This window comes from Sapajus apella, unplaced genomic scaffold (genome assembly GCF_009761245.1).
Source record: "Sapajus apella isolate SASKATOON/1434 unplaced genomic scaffold, GSC_monkey_1.0 scaffold61, whole genome shotgun sequence".
Taxonomy (NCBI): Eukaryota; Metazoa; Chordata; class Mammalia; order Primates; family Cebidae; genus Sapajus; species Sapajus apella.
Window position 1 is genome coordinate 13,038,949 of NW_022437001.1, and position 26,904 is coordinate 13,065,852.

The window sequence follows — 26,904 nt, forward strand, 5'->3', positions numbered from 1 at the left end:
GGCAGTGATAAATGGAGCTGCCAAGGGCAGCCGGGCTCTGTAAATCCTCTCCTCAGCCAATCCCAGGAAATCTCAGGTGTGCCTGATGTTTTGAGTGATGGCTTTTGATATGTGTGTTGTGACCAAAGACACAAAGAAGGTCCAGGGCAAGCAGGCAGAGCTCAGCTGTGCAGCCCAGGGGTGTTCCCACATGGCGAAGCCGGCCCGACCCTGGGGAGCACGGGGCATGGGAAGAGTGTGAGAAGAGACACATCAAGACGATGCTCCCAGACAAGGAGGTGAGAGGTCAGGGGAGACCCCTCAAGATCCAGGGCACAGAGAGCAGGAGTGCCTTGGGAAAGACAAGGGAAATGGGAAGCTGCAACCTGCAGATAATTCCATAGCAACTGTGTGTACTAAAACACGGTGAGGGATGAGGGGAGAATCACTTTCCTCAGGGTCAGGATTAGTCCGTTCTTTTGCTTTTGATGTGATTTTGGAAAAACCACTGAACCTCCCTCTTCATCTGCCAAATTAGGTTTTAATAGTTTCCCAGCCTTCCTCATGTGGCCGCTTTAAGGATCACATAAGATCATGTGTGTAAAATATTTTGGAAGCTATATGTGCTGCACACATGTATGTGGGGACCTATCATATGGCCCTGGTGTCAGGGAATGTCAGGTGGGAGCTGCAGCTACATGGCCCAGCCTGGTCATTGGAGCATCTTGCCTGCACCTGGGGAGGTTGCAGATTTAGTGCAGGTTGTCTGAGTGCAGGTCTACAAGGAGTAAGTGCTCAACTTTTTTTTTTTCTGAGACAGAGTCTTGCTCTGTTACCCAGGCTGCAGTGCAGTGGCGTGATCTCGGCCCACTGCAACCTCTGCCTCACGAGCTCAAGCAATCCTCCCACCTCAGCCTACAGAGTAGCTGGGACCACAGGGAAACACCACCACACCTGGCTAAGTTTTGTATTTTTAGTAGAGATGGGGTTTCACCATGTTAGGCAGGCTGGTCTCGAACTCCTGGGCTCAAGCAATCTGCCCGCCTCGGCCTTCCAAAGTGGTGAGGTTGAAGGTGTGAGCCACTGCACCCAGCCAGCTCTCAACTTTTTGTGTGAGAGTGAAATTGCCAAATCAACACCAGTCTTGGTTGCTGCAGCATTGAAAGTGTCCTCACACTTTGGATTTTGGAAATAGATTTTGGGTTTCCTGAAAGGTAATGTCAGAGAAAACAGAAGGATTTGGGATCTTGCATATTTTGGGGAACTTTAAAATGATTCTCAGTAGACTTGGAAATCAGAGCAGAGCAGGTCGAAAGTAGGTATGAATTCATATTTAATGCCTATTCTCAAAAAGCGCAAAGCACATCACCTCTCATCCATTCACAAAGGTTAGACAGAACTTAGAAATGTTCTAGATCATGAAGTCCCATCATTTTACAAATTAGGAGCTGAGGTTATGTGAGGAACCTGAGCTTATGTGATTTATGTGAGATCACAGAGCTACAGAGAGACAGAGCCAGGACAGAACTGGGAACTCCTGATTCCTGACTCCGGAATACACCCTCAGTCCCCCACAGGCTGCGGGGGGCTCATTCCTTGTCGTAAGTGGGACAGTTAAGTTCTTAGATAATAGGAATTTTGACTGGGAGAAGCTGTTCAATGCTCAGCTAACTCTCAAAAATGCCCTTATATTGCTGCCTAAAAGATTTGCGTGGTTTCTTGTCTATACTTTAATGGTCTACACAATCAATTAATTTCAACAGTTTTCTGCAGAACGTTATAGTAGGCACCACGGATGGAGTCAACAAGTCAGAGGCTGATGTTTTCTTTGGTTGCCAGAACACTGGCTGGCCTTGTAGAGAAAGAGAAAAAGAAAAGAAAATTATAGAGCAGTGCAGGAACAAACACAAGAGAAAAATGGAAATAAACACGTGTTAAGAGGTGGTCAGTGTGTGTTATTTTTATAATGAACACTCTAAAGAATGGGGACCTTGGTATATGTTCTTTATAGCCCTTGCAGATGAAAGGTACTTAATGAATATTCAGCAGCTGCAGGGAGCAGGTTAAACAACATACGGAAGGTCACTCAAGCTACTTGACGGCAGACCTAGGACTAAAACCTCTTTCTCTGCTCTTTCTACATCACTCTTATTTTCTTTCCCTTTGCACATATAGCATGATAATAATAGCCTTCCCAGTATATTGGAAACAACACTAGCAGTGCAGCATCCCCGTGAGTGGAAGAAGAAAGACTAAAACACAGGCCTCCTGGCTCGCTGGTATATGTGGAATCCCACATGGCTTCCTCAAAGCAGTAAATGCTGAATAGTTTACTTGTAGAGATGTATTTTATAGGCATTGTGGATTCATGGGAATAAGATGAGCCTTTTCTGTATAACCCCTGAGGATCTCATCTTCTTATGCCCAAAGCATCCATTTAGGTCATTAAAAAGCATTTGCTTGTCCCTTTGAGCTCAGTCCCCACAGTGCTAAGGAAAGATGCAGGCTGGTGTTAAGCAGTCCATGACAAAACCCTTACCCTCAGCACGCATTCCTCATGACCCAGCAAGTCCACACATCAGAAATACATGCAGATGTTCACCCAAAGGTACAGGAATTTTCATAGCAGTCACATTTGAAACACAAAAACTAGAAACACCAAAAGTAACATCACTAGTAGAATGGGTAAATCAAGTATGGTATATTCATATGATGGAATGCTATCCAACAGTGAGAATGACCAAGCAACAAGCATTCACATCAACATGGATAAATCTCGCAAATACAGTGGTGAATGCAAGAAACCAGACACAAAAGCAGCATTGTATGACTCCTTTTCTGCAAAGTACAAAAGCAGACATAACTACCGTGTGTTGTTAAAAGTTAGGACATTGATACCCATGGTTCAAGGGAGGGTGATGACTGGAAGGGCCATGAGGGGCTCCTGGCTATGTTCTGTTTCTTGATGTGGGGGCTGGTGGCCCTGAGTGTGTTCGTTTTATGAAAACCTACCTGATCCTATCCTTAGGCTTTGTGCACTTGCCTGTATGCAGATTATTCTTTAACACAAAGTTTAGTTTTGGGGAAAACCCTGTCTTCCTCAGAACTGCTAGGATATTAAATTGTGTGCTCATTCCCCATCTCACCTCCCCACCCCTCTTGTGTTCTGTCGTTCTAGCAGTTGCAGCAATCACATCTACCCCGGCAGCACCTCCAGCAACAGCGGAATCCATACCCAGTGCAGCAGGTCAATCAGTTTCAAGGTGAGGCCAGTGCAACCTCTCTTATTTTATACCTTCTGGTTGTGAAGAGCAAGTGAATGTGTAGCCAGTGGCATTGCCTTACATGCAGTGTTTCTGTCCAGGAAATACTTAAAATATTTAACTACTGGTAGGTTAAGAGTACTAACCAATCAGATTGGATTCCTAGATGCCTCCTGTTGTGCCAGGCATTCACCTTTTGGTGACTGAGTCACAGAGAGTTTCTAGGAGGCCCAGAGAAGGGTCAGGGTAGCTGTGGGAGTTGGGATGAACAGCAGTTCTTCACCAAAGGTACACAGTATTTCAATAGTTTTACAACCAGTAAGGATATTCTGGTGCCTGTTGGCTCAGTATCAGTTGTGTTTACGTTTAGATCATCATCTTAGTGACTACAGGGACAAAAATCTTGTGCCACATCTTTTTTGGTTATCCCAGCAGGTCACCTGACCAAAGCCCTTACCTGTAAAGCTGAAGTGGAAGAATCTGGCTTGCAATAACCACTAGTCTCTGCTAAATATAGAAGACAAATAGGGCCTCAAGGCTGAACTGATCCTGTGTCATTTGTGCGAATCCCAAATCATGACCCAGCAGTGGGTGCGCTGTGTGTCAGTGTTGGCACTCCTTTATAAATGCAGAAGGGCCACTTGAATATCAAACCCTTCCGTCTCCAATAGAGAGAACCGTTGGCCAGGCACGGCGGCTCACGCCTATAATCCCAGCACTTTGGGAGGCCGAGATGGGCCGATCACATGAAGCCAGGAGTTCAAGACCAGCCTGGCCAACATAGCAAAACCCCGCCTCTATTAAAAATGCAAAAAATTAGCTGGGCATGGTGGCGCATGCCTGTAATCCCAGCTACTCAGGAGGCTGAGGCAGGAGAATTGCCTGAACCCAGGAGGCGGAGGTTGTAGTGAGCCGAGACCGCACCATTGCACTCCAGCCTAGGTAACAAGAGCAAAACTCTGTCTCAGAAAAAAAAAAAAATGCAAAAAATTAGCCAGGAATGGTGGTGCATACCTATAATCCCAGCTACTCAGGGAGGCTGAGGCACAAGAACGGCTTGAACCTGAGAGGCAGAGGTTGCAGTGAGCTGAGATTGCACCACTGCACTCCAGCCTGGGTGACAGAGCAAGACTCTATCACCAAAAAAAAAAAGAGAGAGAGAGAGAGCCCTTGAGGGTCTTATATGGAATGAAGAAATAGCCTGAGGAGCCTTCCTAATCTTATCCACAGGAGTTTTCAGGGGGCTTCAGGGGCCACCGAGCACCAGAAATCCTAATCCCATCCTCTGCCCATTTTGTGGGATCTAGATCAATGTGTCCTAACTTCTCAAAAGTTACCTATTCCGTTAAGAATCTGTAAAAATCTATGAAGTTTCTTGCACAGAAATATATAATATGTAAATATATATACAAACTTTTACATAATTTCACAAGTATCCCTGAACTTTATCAATAGACTGGATGAAAAATTTCTGATCTAAGGTAGCATTTTTTCAGTCTTCAGACTGCAATACACAAGGTTATTGAAAACAACTTAATGGGTCACAGCCAACATTTTAAAAATTAAATACAACAGAAATTACCCAGTGCATATGGGAAAATTTTTTTCTGTTTTAAACCTACCTGTATATATTCTGGGTCATGAACTGTGAGTTGTGGTTTACTGTCTGAAAGCCATTGATATTTGCTGACAGATCACACTGAAGATCACCTGTGAAAATACTGGGGCTTGAGTAGCTACCACTCCCTTCCACCCCTGGGATGCTTATATCACATTAGATCCCATTTGGTCTTGACACAGGGAAGTACAAAAGGACTGAGTTATCCACAGGTGTTCTGTGCACTAAATCAGTGCCAGTCGTTTTTGAAGAATTCTGTTTCTCATTTTGCCGTGGGTAGGGAACAGTGGGGACTAGTCATCATTACGTATAGCTGTTGTTGTTTCAGATACAAAGCCCTCCTTTATATCTGTAGTTCTCAAACTTTAGCTTGCACTGGAAGCACCAACAGAGCGTGTTAAAACACACACAGTGTTTCCGATTCAGTAAATCTGGAGCAGGGCCTGAGAATCTGCATTTCTTACAAGTTCCCAGGAGTCACTGATTTTGCTAGCTAGGGAACCACACTTGAGAGCTGCTGCATTATATTATGAACTAATTAAAAACATAAAAGCTGATGAATCCAGCATAATGTCCCTTGAGTTTTCCAGGTTCATAACTCATGCATTATTTGTGAGGGAAAAGGGGCCCACCATAATTTAATCATTCCCCTGTGTAAAAGAACATAGACACATATTTATATGAGCTATTCCGAATGTTTTGGGTCCAATTAAAAAGTTCTATTCCTTGAACTTTTCTGAAACCCAAACCAGAGGTAATCAACCTAGAAATTTAGTTACACATGGAAATTTAGTTACAGCCAGTGTGACATTTGGGATCCTTGAACTGACTGGTTTGAGATATGTAATAATTTTTTTTTGCTATCTTCTGTATTTTCATGTATTTGTCAACACCCTACATAGCATGATTTTATGGATCTGGGAAAACAGCAAACTGATAAATAAGAATCATCGTTCTTGGAGAGAAGTTTTGTTAGGTATAACTTGCATGAGAACCTATCTCATACTCTCACCATTATACATTTCAAAGGCCTTAATGACCTTCTTTCCCTCATTAGGTTCTGGATCTCTGGGCAATGTTATATGTCTATGGGGAAATGCTTATTTTTTTCACAAATACAGGCTTCTTGTGAGTGAAAATAGAACATACACTCTTTTAGGAAAAAGTTGGATACTATCATCTCTATTTGAATATATAAGATTTTCTTAGACATTGTGATGTTAACCAGCAGACAAGAAAATTAGACTACAGTGTCTCACAATCATGTCTGTTTTAGGCCAAAAAAAAGAGAAAGAAAACATAATCTGTTGCTTAACATATGTAATAATCAGGTAAAGACAAGTTAATTCCTTGGACACGTCTGAATTTTTTTCCTTTGTATATTTAAAATCACTAAAGGCATAAAACTAGATTAATAAAAGGTTTTTTATTTCTCTTAGGTGAAAAATAATGTGCTGATTGCTGATTTTAAAATGCTTTTTTAAAAACAAGAATTACAGCCGGGTGCGGTGGCTCACGCCTGTAATCCCAGCACTTTGGAGGCCGAGGTGGGCAGATCATGAGGTCAGGAGTTGGAGACCAGCCTGGCCAAGATGGTGACACCCCGTCTCTACTAAAAATATAAAAATTAGCCGGGCGTGATAGTGGATGCCTGTAATCTCAGCTACTTGGGAGGCTGAAGCAGAGAATTGCTTGAACTCAGGAGGCAGAGGTTGCAGTGAGCCAAGATCACACCACTGCACTGCAGCCTGGGCAACAAAGCAAGACTGTGTCAAAAGAAAAAAAAGAAAGAAACAGAATTACATCAAGATAGTGCAGTCATTTACACTAACTAAAAATAAAGGTTGGCTTGGATTAACGTTTCACCGCCTATTAAAGGGCAAGGGCATTGTAACATTTCTGCCCTCTAAAGAAAGGAAACTATTTCTCATTCACAACATTAGTCCAGACAGTATCCAGTCCTTTAACATATCCATTATAAATATACGCCCCAAAATGGCCAAATTATGGATGTCCTTTCATCTATTTCTAGCAGCCCATCAGATTGTTTATATAATTTGGGTCCATCCAATAAATCTCTGAGTCAGCAATATTTTTCTCTTAAATTTTTTTTATAAACAATTCAATAACCCATTTCACCACAGTTGATCTTATTGGCCATGCAGCCGATAAAAATTTAGTCATTAAGGTCACAAAACTTCATGACAAGATTACAAGTTGCAGTATATACTACCTTCCAATGTTTCACTAGGAACTTTTGATTTTTCAAAAAATCACTTAGATATAATGAAGCTTAAAACAAAATATGAAAACATTTCTAGTGATTTCCCCCAGATCTTTCAGATTTCCTGACAGAAACCATTTCATTTTTCAATGCAGCATGATATTGATCTCAATCCACAAAAACTTGATATAATCAAAATTCCCTTAATTTTCTTTCTTAAAGAAAGGAAGAAAATATGGAGACATATTTGCAGCCCAGAAATCAATAACTCCATCAGGAAGACAAAAACATGCTTCAGTTATCTGCCAGGGTGCCAGGTTTAGCAAGGTTAGACTATTCTCATCTGGTTTCTCATCATAGTTCTAGGTGGGATCAAATTTGTTTAGAATATTGACTGGCTCCCATGCTGCATCTTCTTTAAATGTCCAGGAAAAAAACATTTTTCTTCTTCTCATAGACTCAATCATTAGCAGGGACATAGAAAAATCCATTTTTGTGCACCTCCTAGCCCTTTGCAACATTGACTGGTGTTTTACCGGTGACCTTTCCATTCTCTTGACTGTTTGGAAATTTCCTGGGAACACGTAAAGAAGGACTCACTCAAATGCCTAATTAAGGTTGAATGACTTGGTGTGGACACTGGCCACCTTTTAAACAGCATTATTAAAAGTGTGTTAGCAATTTGCTGAAATGGTCGTTGCCAATTTGAAGGAATGGACTTCGCTATAGAAATGCATAAAGTTCAGGAGGCTGAGACAGGAGAATTGCTTGAACCCAGGAGATGGAAAAAAAAAAAAACAAAAAGAAATGCATAAAGTTCATGGCCAAGTCGTGTGTAACAGGATGATCTCTTTTTCTAGCTCAGGAAACTGGCCAGTTTGCAATGACATGTTATGATTCAGAGAGTCTGGAGCGTGTTGAAATCTACAGAGTGGATCCAAAAAATGTCCTATCTGTCAAAATAGCTGCTTAGCAGAAGCAGTGGCCTTTAACCTCTCAAATCCTACTCAAGTCTTAAGGAAAATTAGTCTAATGGTCTTCATTGATAGTGTTCTCTACCAAACCATGTTCCACTTAACGAATAGAAAATGCAAAGTGGGGCCGGGCGCGGTGGCTCAAGCCTGTAATCCCAGCACTTTGGGAGGCCGAGGCGGGTGGATCACGAGGTCAAGAGATCGAGACCATCCTGGTCAACATGGTGAAACCCCGTCTCTACTAAAAATACAAAAAATTAGCTGGGCATGGTGGCGCGTGCCTGTAGTCCCAGCTGCTCAGGAGGCTGAGGCAGGAGAATTGCCTGAACCCAGGAGGCGGAGGTTGCGGTGAGCCGAGATCGTGCCATTGCACTCCAGCCTGGGTAACAAGAGCGAAACTCCGTCTCAAAAAAAAAAAAAAAAGAAAATGCAAAGTGATCAGCCATTTCTTTCTAATTTAGCCCCAGAGGTGAATTATCTCTCACCTCCAAAGAAAATAGTATTTTATTTGGTTGAGGACGATATTGTATCTATAAGAGTGAGAAATAATTTGCTTCTGGAGTATACACAAGAATAGCATCAGGATCTGTTAAGTGGAAAAGTCAGCTACAAAAACATGTACAGTATGATCCCAATTTTTACGGGTGTCTATTTAAAAGAATAGGAATGATCATCTCTTGATAGTGGGATTTCAGGTGACTTTAATTTTTGTCTGTGTTTTTTAATACTTTCAAATTTTTTACAATCAGCCTTGTTATAATCAGAAAAATAATCATTTTTATTAGAGATGTATTATTATCGGAGTAGATCCTTTCATATAAAGGAATTTTGTCATTCCCAAAGGAAATTCCAGCATCTTCTTGTAGTATATTGCTCATGGAAAAAGATATTCCAACAGTATATTGCTTATGGAGAAGAGTGAGTGGGGTGTGTCCTCTTTTTCACTGCAGGTTCTCCCCAGGATATAGCAGCCGTAAGAAGCCAAGCCGCCCTCCAGAGCATGAGAACATCACGGCTGATGGCACAGAATGCGGGCATGATGGGAATAGGACCCTCCCAGAACCCGGGGACAATGGCCACTGCAGCCGCGCAGTCGGAGATGGGACTGGCCCCTTATAGCACCACGCCTACCAGCCAACCAGGAATGTACAATATGAGCACAGGCATGACCCAAATGTTGCAGCACCCAAACCAAAGTGGCATGAGCATCACACATAACCAAGCCCAGGGACCCAGGCAGCCTGCCTCTGGGCAGGGGGTTGGAATGGTGAGTGGCTTTGGTCAGAGCATGCTAGTGAACTCAGCCATTACCCAGCAACATCCACAGATGAAAGGGCCAGTAGGCCAGGCCTTGCCTCGGCCCCAAGCCCCTTCAAGGCTACAGAGCCTTATGGGAACAGTCCAGCAAGGAGCACAAAGCTGGCAACAGAGAAGCTTGCAGGGCATGCCTGGGAGGACTAGTGGAGAATTGGGACCATTCAACAATGGCGCCAGCTACCCTCTTCAAGCTGGGCAGCCGAGACTGACCAAACAGCACTTCCCACAGGGACTGAGCCAGTCAGTCGTGGATACTAACACAGGCACAGTGAGGACCCTCAACCCAGCTGCCATGGGTCGGCAGATGATGCCATCGCTCCCGGGGCAGCAAGGCACCAGCCAGGTGAGGCCAATGGTCATGTCTGGCCTGAGCCAGGGAGTCCCGGGCATACCAGCATTCAGCCAGCCCCCAGCACAGCAGCAGATACCCAGTGGCAGCTTTGCTCCAAGCAGCCAGAGCCAAGCCTATGAGCGGAATGCCCCTCAGGACTTGTCATACAATTACAGCAGCGATGGAGCTGGGGCTTCCTTCCCTGGCCTCCCAGACGGTGCAGACCTTGTGGACTCCATCATCAAAGGCGGGCCAGGGGATGAGTGGATGCAGGAGCTTGATGAATTATTTGGCAACCCCTAGTCAAGAGAGACCCCAAGAGCCACAACTTGAGTGGTTAAAGCTTAAAAAGTAAGAAAGAAACAGGATGTTGACCCATCCTTGTTTTTCGTTTTTTTGACCCACGTAAACTGAGCAAAACTGCAGCTGGCTGACAGTGGAAGATCCAGGTGCCAATTCACAGCTCCACCGAGCCTCGTTTCACCTGATTTTCACACGGCAATCCAGATGAGACGCCACGCAGATCTCTGCTGCCGGAGAAGGAGACACCCAGAGGAGCAGGTGGGAAGATGAAGCCGGCCAGAGCCCCTCTGCTCAGAGCGCCCTGTGATCGCCCAACAGGAGCTGCTTCAGCCGAGAGGGACTGTTACCCAAGAGAGGGATCCTCAACCCCTCCTGCCCCAGGTCGGGAGACAGCAGCTTTGGAGACACAAAAGAGACAGAGCCTCGGCCAGGGAGAATCCCACAGAGGAGGCTGGGTGGTTGCACAGGCCAAGTGCGCAGGTTGGAAATGCACTGAACGCTGGGTGCCAGGAGATATCAGGCTTCAAGACATGCTACTGAATTCGGAGGGCAGGCATGAAGAACAGTGAGATGGTCACAGGGAGGCAACAACGGATCCTGCAGGCCTGTCTGTCTCATGCCCCGTGATGACCCTCAGGAATTGCAGAGGCTCTGCTGTGACAAGGAGAGCAAGCTGAGTTTGGAGCAGGGTCCATCCGACTGTCCTTGGGGTGGCTGCCTCTGCTGGTGCCCCTGGTGGCAGTCCCTCCAGGTTGGGCTGGAGCCCACTGGGGCCCGATACAAGACCCATACATCCAGTGGGTCACTTCTCCTTCTGGTGGCCGCAGGGTAGAGAAACCCCTGCTGGACCCCTGTGTGTCTGCCAGCCTGGAGCCTTTGTCTGCAGCCCTGCCTTTATTCCTCCTTGCCTCCACACCAGCCTCCCCTTGCTTCTCGTTACAGACTATTCAAGAAGTGTAGCTTGTATCTTCAGGGAGTCTTGAGCAGAGTCCACATAAATGCGGGAAGAACTTAGACAATACCTGAAATGCAAAGGCAACGCTGGAGTCTTCTTCCTCTCCTGTGTGTAGAGTTGAATTAATATCTGCCTGGAACCGAGAGGGCTGCTCTGATGTTTGGGCATCAGTTTTTGTGAGCCACATCTGTTATTTCTGAAACCCCAGGAAGGAGTGGCCTGGAGGTCACCGGTTCGGGCTCCCTTTGGGAGAACTCCCAGGAGTGATGCTCTAAAATCCACCTTTTCCATCATCCCTACTCATCAGAAAGACAAATATAAAATCCCCGAGAGGTGGAGGAGCTAAAAGAGCAATTGTTTCACCTTATTTGGATGTAGTTTCTTTCATATGGGCAAAGTGATCCACTTCCAAAGTCCTGTACAGTCGTTCTCTTTGTCATTGATGCACAACTGCCCTAAGTGAAATCTGTGGGAAGGAATCACAGGGCTCCTTGCCTCCCCTCCCAATCCCCCTTTGGGAGGCCCTGTGGCTTCAGTGTTGTCCTAAGTGAGAGTGGTATGTGCTTTTCTCCTGTCCCCTCCTCCCTCCATGTCCTGGACGCTGGCTGCCTTCTGTGCACTCCCAGGCAGCTCACCATGAAAGAGTCGGAGCCTGTGGGGCTGGACTGGCCACATCCAGTCCTGAGAAGGCAAGTTTCTGTGGAAAGCTGGGAGCAGAGGGGTTTGGAGAGGAGGTGGTGGGCAAGCATTGTCTTTGACTTGTTCTCCGTGTACCCGGGGTTGTAGATCTGCTCAGCAAAGGGCAGGATGTACGACCAGAGGTGCCTGGTGACTGAGAAGCCCAGGCAGGGGCTGGGTGCCCTCTCCAAAGAGGTGGCAGCAGGGTGACCCTGAACTCCCCAAATGGGGAGCGATGCCACTGGGGAAACTGAGTGGAAACAGATGAAACCAAAAACAAAAAAAGTAAACAAATGAAAAGACACAGAAAACAGAATTACCTTTTCCTGAAAGGTACAGGAAACAAATATATAAGCAATGATGAGACACTGGAGGTGGCTAATGGAAGTGGGACAGGGGGTGGGCTCCATTATCTTGTAAAAGCTTCCTCCAAATGCGCAGTACTGGGACCAACTAATAGAGAGGTAGATTTTAATAAGGTGGTTTTGTTTTGGTTTTGTTTTTACTACGGTGCTGATGTATATGTAATGTCTAAAAAAAGTTATTTGTACATAAGTTTTTACAATACTGCAGATATCACTGGGTCTACTATCTGTAAAAAATATACATATAAATATATATATACTGTTTGTTTAAAATAGAGTATTTTTATTTCATTCCTTAACTCATCATCACAGCAGTGGTATTGCACTTCAGATGACATCTAATTACTAATTTGTACTGTATGACCTATGGCAACTTGCTCCATTTTATTCAGATTTTTCTAGCTTTCTGTTTTTACTTTGTACATTGAGCATTGCTTATTTCCTTTTAAGAAATGTACAGAACTCTGAAATGTAGAAATGAAGTGATGTTGACATACCACTTTTAAAGAAAACAAAAATGAAAATAAAAGATTATCTGAATCAATCCGAAGTATAGTTTATTTTAAGATCCTCACTGGATTGCCAATCTTAATTAAGCAGACATATTATTCCTGGGTTTTAATTGATTAACTGCAGTTCTTTTCTCAAAATTTTGATATCATTCTTTAAACATTTATTTAATGGAAGAGATTAATCATCCCCAGCCTTTGCATTCAACTGCACAACTGATACTTTCTAAATTTGCTGCCTTACTCTGAAGGATGTGGAAAGGGAAGGGAGGAAAGTCAACTTTGCATGGAACATAGTGCAATCCATTTGTAGATTCAGTACCATAACAATTCCATTTCCAACTGGTTCATCTGGAGGTAGGGAGGCTCCACTGGAAAAATAAATATTTTGTCAAAAAAAGAAAAATCAGAATATATTGAGGGGAAGTAATAAAAGGTTCTTGGGGAGCACTGTCAGTAAACAACCCCCACACACCTGTGTGTACCTCACTCCTACCAAGCCACTTTACATCTCAAAGCCATGGCCTGGCTTCACCTGCACCCACCCGCAGAATTGAAAGTGCTTACAAGCTTGTACCCCTCCAGATTGACTTTAGCCAGTGACTCACTGGTGCAGGAGTATGAAAGCCCAATTAACTTGTCTGAACAAACTCAGATATCATTTTGCTCCAGAGCTCTACTGTAAGATCAGGCAAAGGCTGGGACTTGGTTTAAAGGTGCCCGCCAAGCTGGGCACTGTGGCTCACACCTGTAATCCCACCCAGCACTTTGGGAGGGCACGACAGCGGATCACTTGAGCCCAGGAGTTTTGTCAGAGGTGGGTAAACTACAGCAACTCCAACTTAAATAGAAGCTGGGTAAAATAACACCGAAACCCAGATGGTGTAGGCATTCTAAGTCACGGGATGAGAGAAGAGTTCAGTACAAAATACAGATCATAAAGATCTTGCTGATAAAACAGTTTGCTGCAAAGGAGCCGGCCAAAGCCCACGAAAACCAAAATGACAATGACAGTGACCTCTGGTTGTTCTCACTGCGACACTCCCACCGGCGCCGACAGCTTACAAATGCCATGGCAACGTCAGGAAGTTAACTGTGTGATCTAAAAAGGAGAGGCATGAATAATCCACCCCTCGTTTAGCATATCATCAAGAAATAACCATAAAAATAGGCAACCAGCAGCCCTCAGGGCTGCTCTATGCAGTAGCCATTCTTTTATTCCTTTACTTTCTTAATAAACTTGCTTTCACTTTGCCCTGTGGACTCGCCCTGAATTCTTTCTTGCCCAAGAGCCAAGAACCCTCTGTTGGGGTCTGGATGGGGACCCCTTTCCTGTAACATACTTCTGGCTACCACAGAAGGAACAACCATACAGAAACCCTGACCCAGCAGCTACCTTTGGGTAAGTATTGGAGTCTTCTAACATATTTCTGGCGAACGATGGGACAATACTGGAGATTCCCCCTCCAACCCGAAGGAAATAGACTGCAGCACCGACTGGAAGACTTTGGGTAAGTGGTGGGGTACCCAGGTAAAGAATGGAGTTGGGTTAGAGGCCCAACTAAGTGGAGTTAGAGTCTCTCCTAAGACAGAATGGGTTAAAGGCTCCTCTTAATAAAAGGCAAAGGTGCTTGACCGACCTCGGGTTAGAAGCCCAACTTAGGAGAGTTAGAGTCCCTTCTAAGATTTAGCGGGTTAGAGGCCCCTCTGGGGAAAGCCCCTCTAGGCTAAGAACAGATTCGGCACTATGGGATGTTAACTGCTATTCTCTGTGGATTAATCTGCCTTGTGCTTTGCTGACGGCTATGGGTGATAGGGTTAGGCATGTTCGGGATCATGGGACATGGGAAGCTTTTGCCTCCCTAGAAGGGGAAACTTGAGAGCTGGTAGGATTGCTGGAAAAGATCCTTGCTCAACTGACAGTAGCCACCTAAACTTTTCAGTGTCGCTGCAATGGGCGGGTCTTTCTCTGGCATCCCTGATCATTTCGCCTTCCCCGCCCTACCACAGACAATGCTTTTCTCTCCTTTCTCTTTCTTATCTTTTCTATTACTAAGGGCGTCCATCTTGCCCAGAAACCAGGTGCTGAAACTCCTGGTCAGAGGTTGGATTAAAAATGATGAGGCCCATCTGAGGGCAAATTTAATTAAGACTTGCCAGTTTGATATTGGGTGCTAAGCAGAGTGGCTAATGTCTATGTTTTATCATGTGTATTTTTCTCTGGCCAGAACAAAAAATACTTTTCCTTTATGATGCGGTTTGGCCCCGAAAGGGGATGGTGCCACAAGCCAGATCACTAGGGCCACTGAGGGAAAGGGAACCCAGAAGCCTGGCATGCTGGCAAAAGGGTAAGACTTTCTTACCAGTCAGATTTCTGGCTTCTCTCCCTCTGTGCAAACAGTTGAATGAATGGGGGAAAAATCAGTGTTTATTTCCTCTGTAAAGTTTTGATTCATGCAAAAATGAATTCTAAGGCTAGTCTTAGCCTGGTGTATTTTGTGCTATGAATTCTTTTTTCTGTGTCGAGGGGTACTTTAGGATAAAACGTGCTTAGAACACCTGTGAGCCCACTTTTCAAGATGACCTAGCATGCTCGTCAGCAACAAACTTGGCCATAGGTCCCTGAAACAAACAAATCGGATGAAGTCTCCACCTTGTTTTATGTCCTTGGGAGCTTGACCTTTTAGCCACATGGTGGTACCTTCTCTTGGTCTCTGCCTTCCAGGGAACAGGAATTTTAGGGTTCATGTTATAGTTAGCTCTAAAAATCCTATTAAACAGGCTTAGAGTGCACCAAGACAGCTGCTCCCATGGATCTTGAGTTGAGGAAGGCCTTCGTAGAGCTTCAAGCCAGAGTTACTGACATTCAAAAGAAGGTGAAGCTCACAGACATACAGACTGAACAGCTAATCAGGATGAAAAAGCATGCACATCTTACAGAGATTATGCCTTTGGTAGATGAGACTAACATGTATGAAGGTGTAGGAAGAATGTTTGTTCTTCAGTTGAAGGAAGCAATTCACAACCAACTGTTAGAGCAGAAAATAGCAGAAGAAAAAATTAAAGAACTAGAAAAAGTCCTACCTGGAGCGGAGCGTTAAGGAAGCTGAGGATAACATGCAGGAGATGCTGATAGGCACGAAGGACCCAGTAGGGAGCCTCTTGGGGAAGCTTTTCCTCGAGCTCCTCCCATCCCTGGTGGGGGCAGAGGAGTCTCTGCAGGGAAGCAGCTTCTCCTCTGCCCCGATGGACACTTTATCTGGACGGCCTGGCAACGTCACATTTTCTGCGTCACCCTGAGCCCCTTTTGCTTCCCGGCCCTGGAGTTTTTACCCTGTCTTTGCCTGCCACCTCTGCCCAGGACACTATTCCCTCGCGGTGTGTGATGAACTCGTAGGAGAGGAAAGATGGGAGCCAGGGCAGATAGGAAGCTCTGTCTGAGCTTTCCACTAGGCATGCCAGCCAGACCAATAAAAAATGTCAGTCCCACTCTGCTAAACTGCTTTTTTTGTTTGGTTGGTTTTTTGGTTTTTTTTGTTTTTTTTTTATTATTGTACTTCAGGTTCTGGGGTACATGTGCAGATCATGCATGATTGTTGCATAGGTACACACGTGGCAATGTGTTTGCTACCTCCATCCCCCTGTCACCTACATCGGGCATTTCTCCCCATGTTATCCCTCCCTGATCTCCGTACCACCACCACCACCCAGCTATCCCTCCCTTGGCCCCCCCCGCAACAGACCCCAGTGTGTGATGCTCCCCTCCCTGTGTCCATGCGTTCTCATTGTTCAACACACGCCTATGAGTGAGAACAGGCAGTGTTTGATTTTCTGTTCTTGCATCAGTTTGTTGAGAATGATGGTTTCCAGATTCATCCATGCCCCTACAAAGGACAAGAACTCATCGTTTTTTATGGCTGCATAGTATTCCATGGTGTACGTGTGCCACATTTTCCTTGTCCAGTCTATGGTCGATGGGCATTTGGGTTGGTTCCAGGTCTTTGCTATTGTAAACAGTGCCGCGATGAACATATGTGTGCATGTGTCTTTATAACAGAATGATTTATAATCCTTTGGGTATATACCCAGCAATGCTTCTCTTAAGCCAAGGGATGGAACAGAGGGCGAGAGAGGCAGTGGCCATCTCCACCTCAGCTCCTGCTCCCTCTGCATGGGAGCCCTTCCTTCCTTGGGGGATGGGCTCTTGCCCTCTTCTCTTTTCCTTTCCTGTACCTTTGACTAACCCCTCAGCTTCCGGGCCTGCACGTAGCAGATAAGAGGAAGAAAGAACACTGACATGCACAGCTGAATAAGTGGACAGAATAGCAGTCCCTGGATGTAGTCTGCCTCAAGATTCCTTTCTCTGCCTTCTCCCATACATTCCAAAAGGAAGTTCAACAGTCAGCAGCACCTCCAAGACTATCTCCTTAGGCCAATATCATAAGATGGACGCCGTACTCCTGAGGCCTCCTAGAGGCCAAGGGGCAGCGGTGTGCTCCAGCTGGCTCATCCCAGCCCAGGTGGGCCAGTTATTCAATTTTCAAGAATTTTCTTGCAAGCCAGTTGTTAAACATACCCATTATAATAATGTAAATGTGTAAATTATGTTAAAAACAAGGACAATAAATATTCAAAATTTAAAAAGTTATATTAAAGAATTAAAAGCCTTTGCAAGCTCAAAATTAACTACTCTGGACTCCTCTGGGAAAAGAAATGGAGAGCACTCCTTGCTGTAGCTCAGTAGCTAAGATCTTCCACTTTCATATTGGTGGTCAGGGTTTGATTCCCCACCTAGGAAGTAAGTTGTTTCTGGTTTAATAGCTGCATGACCTTGTCTTTTCTCTTCTCCTCCATGGACTGTCTTAAATTTTCATTTCTCTAAGCACCTAGGAGGTTACCTTTGGTAAAGTTCAGAAGCTCGAAATATTGGCTGCTTGGCATTGTTAAAGTCAAATAAGAGATCTGAAAGGGTTTCTTTTTTAAAGAGCATTATAGTTAGAAGTCAGCTTAATTATAAATGGATAAACAAGCAATAGATGATATATTTAAAATGCCATTAATGTTTTTCTCTTTTTGGAACTTGTTTCTCTGGGAAAATGTTTTTTCTTCTCAGTCAACTGAATTATTTTTCTCCATTTTAATTTTTTTTTTTTTTGTCTTGCCACTCTTAATGCACACATGAGAGACTCTAAGATAACTTCTGGTAGACTGGGACTCCTTGGGAAAAACAAATAAGGCGCCACAGACCCCATTTTGGGGAAAAAAAAAACAAAACCAACCTTCTGTTTTCCTCGTGAAACCACAGGAATTAAAAGCAGATAAATCCCTCTCAAAATCAAAGGCTCTGTTTTGTTTTGCATTGTGTTATCTGAAAGTTCTGAGTTTTTGGGGTATCAAAAATTACTTTGCATTATGAGAAAGCTTTGGTGTGTAATAACTAGGTAGGAAATATACTTTAAGGGATAGGTAATAGTAGTTATGGAGGGATACTTTGATTCTTCACATAGTTGCAACAGGGAAGCATGCTCTTAGCCACCTGGAAGATAAGGAAACATCTCCACCCACACTTGGAGGTCAGACTCCCATGAGGGATGGGCTGATTACAAAATGGACTGATTGGCTTCGGGTTTCCTTGCAATGAAATGCAGAATAGGAGCACTTCACTGTCTCCTCCCATAGTAATTCCCTCCTTTGGGGAATCTAGGAACCACTATGAAATGGCACCCTTAATTTTGCGGATCTGTCTTTGCCTTCAGCTGCTTATTTGCTGTTTATTTGACCATAGAAATGCATGCTTTCCCAGCCCTGTTCTTCCAAGGGCTCCACCCTGAAGCCACTAAACCAATTAAGAAACTGGCAAATGAAAAATCTTACAAGTGCTGAATCTTCTGTCTATTCATATGTGTTGTATGTATATAAAAGAGCTCTAATTAATTAGCTTAGGAAAATAAGCGCTTAAATCAAATATTTTGTCAGAAAAATATAAACTTTAATGCCTTTTTGTTCAGGTAAGTTTAGTGCTCTTTGAAAATAAAGACAGTTTTAAAGATTACTGGTAAAATAAAATGTCTTGAAAATGTAGACATTTGGTCTAAATTAAGGTCAAATATCAAATTTTCTAAATGCTTTAAGGTCACAGTGTTTAACATTTGAAAATTGTTCAATTGGGTCAGGTGCAGTGGCTCACGCCTGTAAACCCAGCACTTTGGGAGGCCAAAGCGAGTGGATCACCTGAGGTCAGGAGTTCAAGACCAGCCTAGCCAATGTGGTGAAACCTCATCTATACTAAAAATGCAAAATTAACCTGGTGTGGTGGCACATACCTGTAGTCCCAGCTACTTGGGTGGCTGAGGCAGGAGAATCACTTGAACCCAGGAGGTAGAGGCTCCAGTGAGCCAAGGTTGCACCACTGCACTCCAGCCTGGGTGACAGAGCGAGACTCTGTCTCAAAAAAAAAAAAAAAAAAAAGAAAAGAAAAGAAAATTGTTCGATTTATCTACCTTAAAGCCATTAGATTCTAGATAAGGCCTGGGGACATGTGGAGTTAGCCACGCCCCCTAGCTATGCCGCAAAGTCAGCTCTTAGCTGCACTTCTACCTGGTGTGTCCCGGGCTAGGCTTCACACCTAGTACATAATTGAAATTCCTTACTAACCAAGGTTTTCACCAAAAATAAAAGTTGCAAAAAGTTAACATTGTAACATGCAATTGAGACAACTGAAGAAACAGTTTTACATGTAAGATATGTAAGGAAAGTAGAATGTACTTTTGGTAAAAGATTATAAGAAGGCATGGGAATGTGGTGTTTTTTTGTTTTGTTTTGTTTTTGTTTTTTGCCTAAAGAATTAAAGAATTGTTTTAAGTTAAATAGACTAAAGCTAAAGGCTTGAACACTTGTGGAAAGTTTAGAAAAAATTAATTGTAAAAAAGATTCTGTGTGTGGACATTGGCTAGAGTTAAAGGGATATTATTCAGTTTTTCCATAAACATTGGAATAAAAGCACAATAGGTTTTTTTCTTAGAGCACTGATCTGCTCTGTCACAAGAAAAAAAAATGTAAAGGGCTATAAAAGGTTTATAAGAATCTTACCTTATTGTTAAACATTAAAATTGGGTAAAAATGTCTATACGGTTTTATTAATAATTGATTTTAACATTAATAGTACATTAATGTAAAGGTGAAATTTGGCTTATTTGGTATAAAAACCATACAGGAAGCATTATCAAATGTGAAACGTTTTTCTTTCTTTAGACTATATTTGTATAAATGTGTTATTGGTATATCTTCCAAAGTTATGGGAAACTCCTATAATTCTAATATGACTTAGTGTATGTTATTAATAATTATAATTGTTATGTAAAATCTTGTGTGTCACAGAAGTAGCCAAATTTGCTTATCAATTGTGGCTTTAATAGTGGCTGTCCTAAAAGTTTTTGTCATCCACAGGCAATTGTTGTCTTGTTTTAATCCTCTCTAGAAGGTGATTTATAATCAATTATAGAACTCTAGCAGGTGTTCCTAAATGCAAGTTTCTAATAACTTTGGAAATTGTAACATTAGAATAGAGGAAACAACTTTCAGAACTCTCATGAAGAGCTGGAATGTTCATGAATATCAAGTAGAACAGGAGTTAGCTGAATTAACTAAACAAACAGAAAACTGAAGTAATCTTTTTAACTTTGCATAAAACATGGCTGATCCTTTGTTTTTCAGAGTCAGTGAAACTTTTCTTTTGAGCTGTTTACAGCTTGTAGCAATTGAGTCAAGTATACTGCTGTGAACAAAATTTGGAACATATTTCCCTCTACTTGATTTCTCCAGAATTTGGAAATTAATTATGAATATTCTTAATTTATGGCAATATAGTTATTTGCATAAGTGCAAAACAAATCTGTTTTCATTTGTAACAGGACACAATTGGAGAAACTGGTTATTTTACCAAGGCTTTGACTGGAATGGTGTGCTTTCCTTTAAGGAATCAAACTTGACTTATAGAGCCAATAAAAGCCCTGTGGGGAACTGGCCTCATACCTTGCCTACACAGTCCTTGAACAGGGTTTCTGACCTATGGTAAGTAAAGAATGTCACTTTCTCACAGGTCCAGGAGACCCAACTTATCTTGGGACCTCAAAAGGAGAGGAATTTTCCCAACTTATAGGTATTTGAGGGTACAAACCCATGACAGGGCTCAGCTTTAAGAAAAGTCTTATCTGAGATTTCTTATGAAACAGAGTTCCCAAAAAGCTAATTAAAATGCCTATGTGAAAAATAATTATTCTTGCTGCACTTTATACAAATAATTAGGCCAAGTATAATAAAGCAAATCAGTCTTACCATAATTTGTCTTTAGTAAAAATGGGAAACTAGAGAGAGAAATAGTATGTTTCAAGAACTATGGTATACTTATTATTAAATTTTAGGCTCACTAGTTGTTTTCAAGTTTGTTTCTGCAAGTTAGGCTAATCCTGTTTATTCCTGTGAACCAACCAGTGATCTCTCACTGCTGCTCAGAAGAAACAAGAGGGATGGGTAATGTAAAAGTCTGGATCAGGATTCTAATTCTGAGGACATTGCAATCAGCTATGGACCCCATATCAGCTTGGTTTCAACAGTTGCACAGTTCATGGAAAGTCTTCTAATTTAGTTTACTTGGAATAACTTATTTTGCTTTACTCTTGCAGACAATATTGCTGTTATACTCTTCGTGTAGGAATACGGAACAAGCTTACTGAATGTTTTCTTAAACTAAACACTTATTAATCTTCCAGATATCACCTCTTGTCAAAACTTAAGCGTCATGAATGACCCTCACCATACTGATGCTTTCTGACTAAGCTCCTCTATACCCTGAATGCAATAGACCCTCATAGTTAGGCAGGAATATCATCACCCTTATTCAGCCTGAAGAAGTTACAGAAGATGGATCTTTGTCCCTCTGCAACCCTTAGGATTAATGGTTCTCTTGTAAAAGAAAGGGGGGAAATGTCAGAAATGGCAATTAGAACAAAAGAAAATCTATCTTTTGAACGTTTAAATTGACAAGGCTTTCATAGTCTGCTACACCCACTGCCTATTTTCATGTGTTTAACCAAAGTGTGTGTGTGTGTGTGTGTGTGTGTGTGTGTGTGTCTGTGTGTGTGTGTGTGTGTGTGTGTGTGTGTGTGTCTGTGTGTTACCCTGCTCAGAACCAATTTAAGTGCAAAACAAATTGTTTAAAAATCTTTGGGGTGGGCCGGGCGCAGTGGCTCACGCCTGTAATCCCAGCACTTTGGGAGGCCAAGGGGGGTGGATCACGAGGTCAAGAGATCGAGACCATCCTGGTCAACATGGTGAAACCCCATCTCTACTAATAATACAAAAAATTAGCTGGGCATGGTGGCGCGTGCCTATAATCCCAGCTACTCAGGAGGCTGAGGCAGGAGAATTGCCTGAACCCAGGAGGCAGAGGTTGCAGTGAGCCGAGATCGTGCCATTGCACTCCAGCCTGGGTAACAAGAGCGAAACTCCGTCTAAAAAAAAAAAAAAAAAAAAAAATCTTTGGGCTGGGCGTGGCGGCACAAGCCTGTAATCCCAGCACTTTAGGAAGCAAGGCAGGTGGATCACGAGGGCAAGAGATTGAGACTATCCTGGCCAACATGGTAAAACCACGTCTCTACTAAAAATACAAAAATTAGCTGGCCATGGTGGCACATACCTGTAGTACCAGCTACTCGGGAAGCTGAGGCAGGAGAATCACTTGAATCGCCAGGCTGCTTTCCAGCCTGGCGACAGAGCAAAACAAACAAACAAACAAATATTTAATTGTAAGATCTGGAAAGTTTATTTTCAACTTGCAAAGGACATGGTTATGAAGTAATTATGCCTTAGTATCAAAAATTTGCCTTCTCATCCTTCACTGATCTCAATGTATAAAACAATTAAAATGTCACAATCCAAGTCATGATCATAATTGATCAGAATATTAAGTAAAAAGACCATAGAATCAAAGCTTTTTAGCATACTTGCCCCATTTTACCTAAAAGAAAACCAAGGCAGAGTACTACAAAGTGCTGGGGTAGCACAGCCAGCAAGCAATAGGATAGGATAGGATAGGATAGGATAGGATAGGATAGGATAGGATAGGATAGGACAGGCGAGTCTGATTCTGGAGTCTTTACTTCTTTGCTTCATGACCTCCTACTGATGGAGTGCCTTGTCCAAATTTAAATGGCCAATTACTGGGGCAACCTGAACTAGTATGCAAATGTGCCCACTCCTAGGCTAGTATATTCTCAGTGTGCTTTCGGGTATTTAATACTGCACTGCTATTTGGAATGCAGGAGGTTATACATTATGGAAACACTAGTATTTAAATGTCTTTATTTCTTCTATTAATATTATTCCTGGCCTTTGCAACTTCTATTGTACCCACAAAAAAAGAAAAGTACTAATAAACAACTTTTGAAGATGCCCACACCAGACTCCCAAGGCTGTTTAATTTTTTGGGGAAAAATTGACAGAGGGCCCTTTTCCTGATGTCAAAATGTGTTATGTATGCTCATACTTCATTTTACCTTTTCCTAGAAAGCTGTGAGATAGAATCATTCTCATTTTACAACAAAGAAAATGAAGAAAAGTCATCTGCATTGTGTCAGACAATGACTACACATCAGGGTCAGAATAATTTTGGGGGTTCCACTGTACTTCTCATATCACCCTCCAAACCCCACACGACACAGGTGTGTAGCAGAACCCAACCCAGGTTCTACAGCTGTGAGCATGATCCACCTTCCTCAACCAAGAGAAGAAATATTCCCTTCACACTGGTCCCTAGGCAATTCCTTGAAATGATATACTTTTTTTCTTTTTCCTCTTGAAATTGTACCCCAACAAGTTAAAGAGACAAATAACTAAAGGAAATTCTTGAGTTTGGAGGATGGCAGATAAGAAAAGAAATAACTTGCTGAAACACTGAAACTCTCTCTGCTTATGAGAGTAAAAAAAAACTGGCTGAAATATGTTGGAACCAAGATGGCTGACTGGAGTCTGCACAGAACAAGCTTGCTGATGTCGTAGCCTGAATTTCTACCACATTTCATACTAGCTCCCCTGGAATTTGCACATGCTACCCCTGACGCAGCATGAAGAGATAACTGTACATGCCCAAGGACTTTCCAGATCTCCCCTTTCTTTCCACCGATTACCTACTAATCTCAGAATTTACCCCTGACATTTTCTAATAAAAATACTGCTTGGAAGCCAACAGAGGGAGACAGATTTGAGCTTGACTCCTAACTCCTTGTGAGCTGACTTGCAATATAAAGCTTTTCTTGGCCAGGCAGAGAGGCTCACACCTGAATCCCAGCACTTTGGGAGGCTGAAGGAAGAGGCTCACTTGAGCCATGTGTTGGAGGTTCCAGCCTGGATGAAACAAGACCGGAGCTAGACCATCTCTTTTTTAAAAATAAAGCTTGTCTTTTCTCAAAAACCTGGTGTTACAGTATGCGCATCAGACAGCAAGCTCTTTGGCTTGGAAACACTTTTTTCTTTATAAAGTACATTTTTATAACCTGTTTTGATTTGTGCTATCAGTTGATAACTCCCTTCTCTGGCTACTCTATGTGATTGCCTGACTTCCCCCACGTGCCTTCCTATCTGTTGCTTTCCTATAACCAACAAAGGGGCTCAGCTGCCTCATCAGTGTCTGTCTGAAACTTTCCATTAAGAGAGAAGCAGTCATAGGCTGGGCGTAGTGGCTCATACCTGTAATCCCAGCACTTTGGGAGGCTGAGGCAAGTGGATCACTTGAGGTCAGGAGTTCAAGACCAGCCTGACCAACACGGAGAAACCTCATCTCTACTAAAAATCCAAAATTAGCCGGGTGTGGTGGCGCATGCCTGTAGTCCCGGCTACTTGGGAGGCTGAGGCAGGAGAATCGCTTGAATCCGGGAGGCTGAGGTTGCAGTGAGCTAAGATCGCACCACTGCACTCCAACCTGGGCAACAGAAGCAAAACTCCGTCTCAAATAAAAAAGGAAGAGAGAGAGAGAGAGAAGCAGTCAGAGTGGCAGCCTATGTCAGCAGTCCTCAGAAAGGACAGCACACGGGCCAGGTTGCTCTGTTCCCACACAACAGATCATGACTTCAGCTGCATTTCTAAAACTAGCGCACAACACACTTCCACTGATGATATGGATGTACCTACCCCAAGCAAATTTCAATTCATAAACAAACAGGAGACGTATTATCTAAAGGGTATGTTTCTACAAAGCCATTTCAAGAAAAACAGAATAAAGGCTTTATTTATTTGTATTTAACAAATGACATCACATTGCCTTCAGGGTGGGAACAGCTTCTGCAAGCATTAAAGGGAAGAGAAAAAGTTAGAAGTGCCGCCTCAGTTTCTTGGCAATATTGAGGTCCAGATATTCATCTAGAAAGCTGTTTGCAATTCCCAGGGCACCTAGGAAGGTCAACAAGGCCAAAATCCCCAAACTCGATCGGAAACCAGTGATCCTGCAGGATGGACATAAGGGAGAAAAGTGACAAACTGGGCTGTAATGAGGAAGCTGAGAGCCCTGAAATAGGCTGCCCTATCGTTGACTCTGCCCAGAACTTCTATATTTTTGCAATTTGAAAATTCTGGCTCATCACATAAATTAAAGAGAATGCCTAGCCATGGGGATCACTTGGTTTCTTTGAACATTCAAAGCATCATCATGGCCAGGCAGGATGACTTCCTCGGTAACTTTCTGGATATTATGCAAAATTTTTGCAAGGATCTAGAGTGCACATTCATTGCCCAGTTTTATACTTGCATTTTCCCATCTTATGCCTAAATGTGCATGGTCTGGCAAGACTTGGCCTCAGGCAGCATGGGTTACTTTTGCCACCCAACTCTCAGTGCTGTTAATATATCTCAGGAGAAGAAACTGACCCAGACCTTATCCTGCTACTTTTTGCAAAAATACACAATTATGGGGTTCTCCTTACCTTTTTTTAGCAGCTTCTGAATATCCCCAGAAGTATAAGTGACGGCTATATATGTACCCCAGACCCAGACAAGTAGCAAAAACTGTAGGGGGGAGAAAAAAAAAGGAAAAGTACAAAATACAACAGCAGTCTCCTTAAGCTGTTGTATGAAGACAAAATATTCACAAAACATATATCTGACAAAATGCTTGTATTCAGAATATAGAGAGAATTCACCTAGGAAGAAAAACAAGTATGCCAAAAATCACAAGAAAAATGTTTCAACATGATTCAATATCAACAAATTCCCACTTAAAACTGTAATGAGGCTGAACACGGTGGCTCACGCCTGTAATCTCAGCACTTGGGAGGCCATGGCGAGTGGATCGCTTGAGGTCAGGAGTTCGAGAACATCCTGGCCAACATGGTGAAACCCTGTGTCTACTAAAAATACAAAAATTAGCTGGGCATGGTGGCATGCACCTGTAATCCCAGCTACTCAGGAGGCTGAGGCAGGAGAATCACTTGAACACAGGAGGCAGAGGTTGCAGTGAGTCAACATCATGCCACTGCACTCCAGCCTGGGCAACAAATTGAGGCTCCGTCTGAAAAAAAAAAATCTGTAATGAAATGGCACCATCACGCATCCACCAGAATGGCTAAAATTGTAAAAATCCAACCAACCAACAAACAAAAACATCACAAAATGCTGGTGAGGATGTGGAGCAATTGGAATCCTCATACATCATTGGCAGGAATGCAAAATAGTACCGCCACTTTGGGAAAAGTTCTGGTAGTTCCTTATAAAATGGAGCATACCATTTGATTCAGCAATCTCATTCCTATGCATTTACCCAAGAGAAATGAAAACACATGTTCATAAAAGGACTTGTTTAAGAATGTTAATTGCAGCTTTATTCACAATAGCCAAAAACTGGAAGCAGCCCAGAAGTCTATCGATAGGAGAATGAATAACCAAGCTGTGATAGAGTCTATTCAATGGAATGCTACTCAGCCATGAAACGAAACAGATACATGCAACACAGTGAATCTACTAAAAACATTTTGCTGAGTGAGTGGAGCATTCCAAAGGCTACATACTGCATGATTCCAATTACATGAAGTTCTAGAATGGACAATATTAAATGATGAAAAAAATCAGAAGTGCTTCCATCTGGAGAATGGGGCCTGACTGGGAGAAGCAGGAGGATATTTTCCGGTTGGTTGTCATATTCTAGATCTTTTTTTTTTTTTTTCTTTTTTTGAGACAGAGTCTTGTTCTGTCACCATGCATCAGGCTGGAGTGCAGTGGCACAATCTCGGCTCACTGCAATCTCTGCCTCCTGGGTTCAAGTAATTCTCCTGCCTCAGCCTCCCGAGTAGCTGAGACTACAGGTGCGCAACACCACTCCCTTTTAGTAGAGACAGGGTTTCACCA

The 26,904-nt window shown here is 43.0% G+C and overlaps 2 protein-coding genes and 1 pseudogene across 4 annotated transcripts in view; 2 read left to right on the forward strand and 1 right to left on the reverse strand.

The window, feature by feature from the left end:
• MAML3 (mastermind like transcriptional coactivator 3) overlaps positions 1 to 12,551 on the forward strand; it is a 457,463-nt gene extending 444,912 nt beyond the window's left edge. The window contains exons 4-5 of one of the 2 annotated variants that reach the window (XM_032246554.1): positions 3,158 to 3,242; positions 9,009 to 12,551. In XM_032246554.1, the coding sequence (XP_032102445.1) occupies positions 3,158 to 3,242; positions 9,009 to 10,009 (1,086 nt within the window). In that variant the 3' untranslated portion in view covers positions 10,010 to 12,551. The remainder of the gene's footprint in view (positions 1 to 3,157; positions 3,243 to 9,008) is intronic. The other variant, XM_032246555.1, reaches the window with a different exon arrangement.
• LOC116529039 lies at positions 11,601 to 16,097 on the forward strand (annotated as a pseudogene).
• An 8,646-nt stretch (positions 16,098 to 24,743) lies between these two features.
• The window catches only part of MGST2 (microsomal glutathione S-transferase 2), a 38,127-nt gene continuing 35,966 nt past the window's right edge, over positions 24,744 to 26,904 (reverse strand). Inside the window, exons 4-5 of one of the 2 annotated variants that reach the window (XM_032246557.1) lie at positions 25,488 to 25,569; positions 24,744 to 24,849 (exon numbers count right to left, since the gene is read on the reverse strand). In XM_032246557.1, the coding sequence (XP_032102448.1) occupies positions 24,798 to 24,849; positions 25,488 to 25,569 (134 nt within the window). In that variant the 3' untranslated portion in view covers positions 24,744 to 24,797. Of the gene's footprint in view, positions 25,011 to 25,487; positions 25,570 to 26,904 lie in introns of both variants that reach the window. The other variant, XM_032246556.1, reaches the window with a different exon arrangement.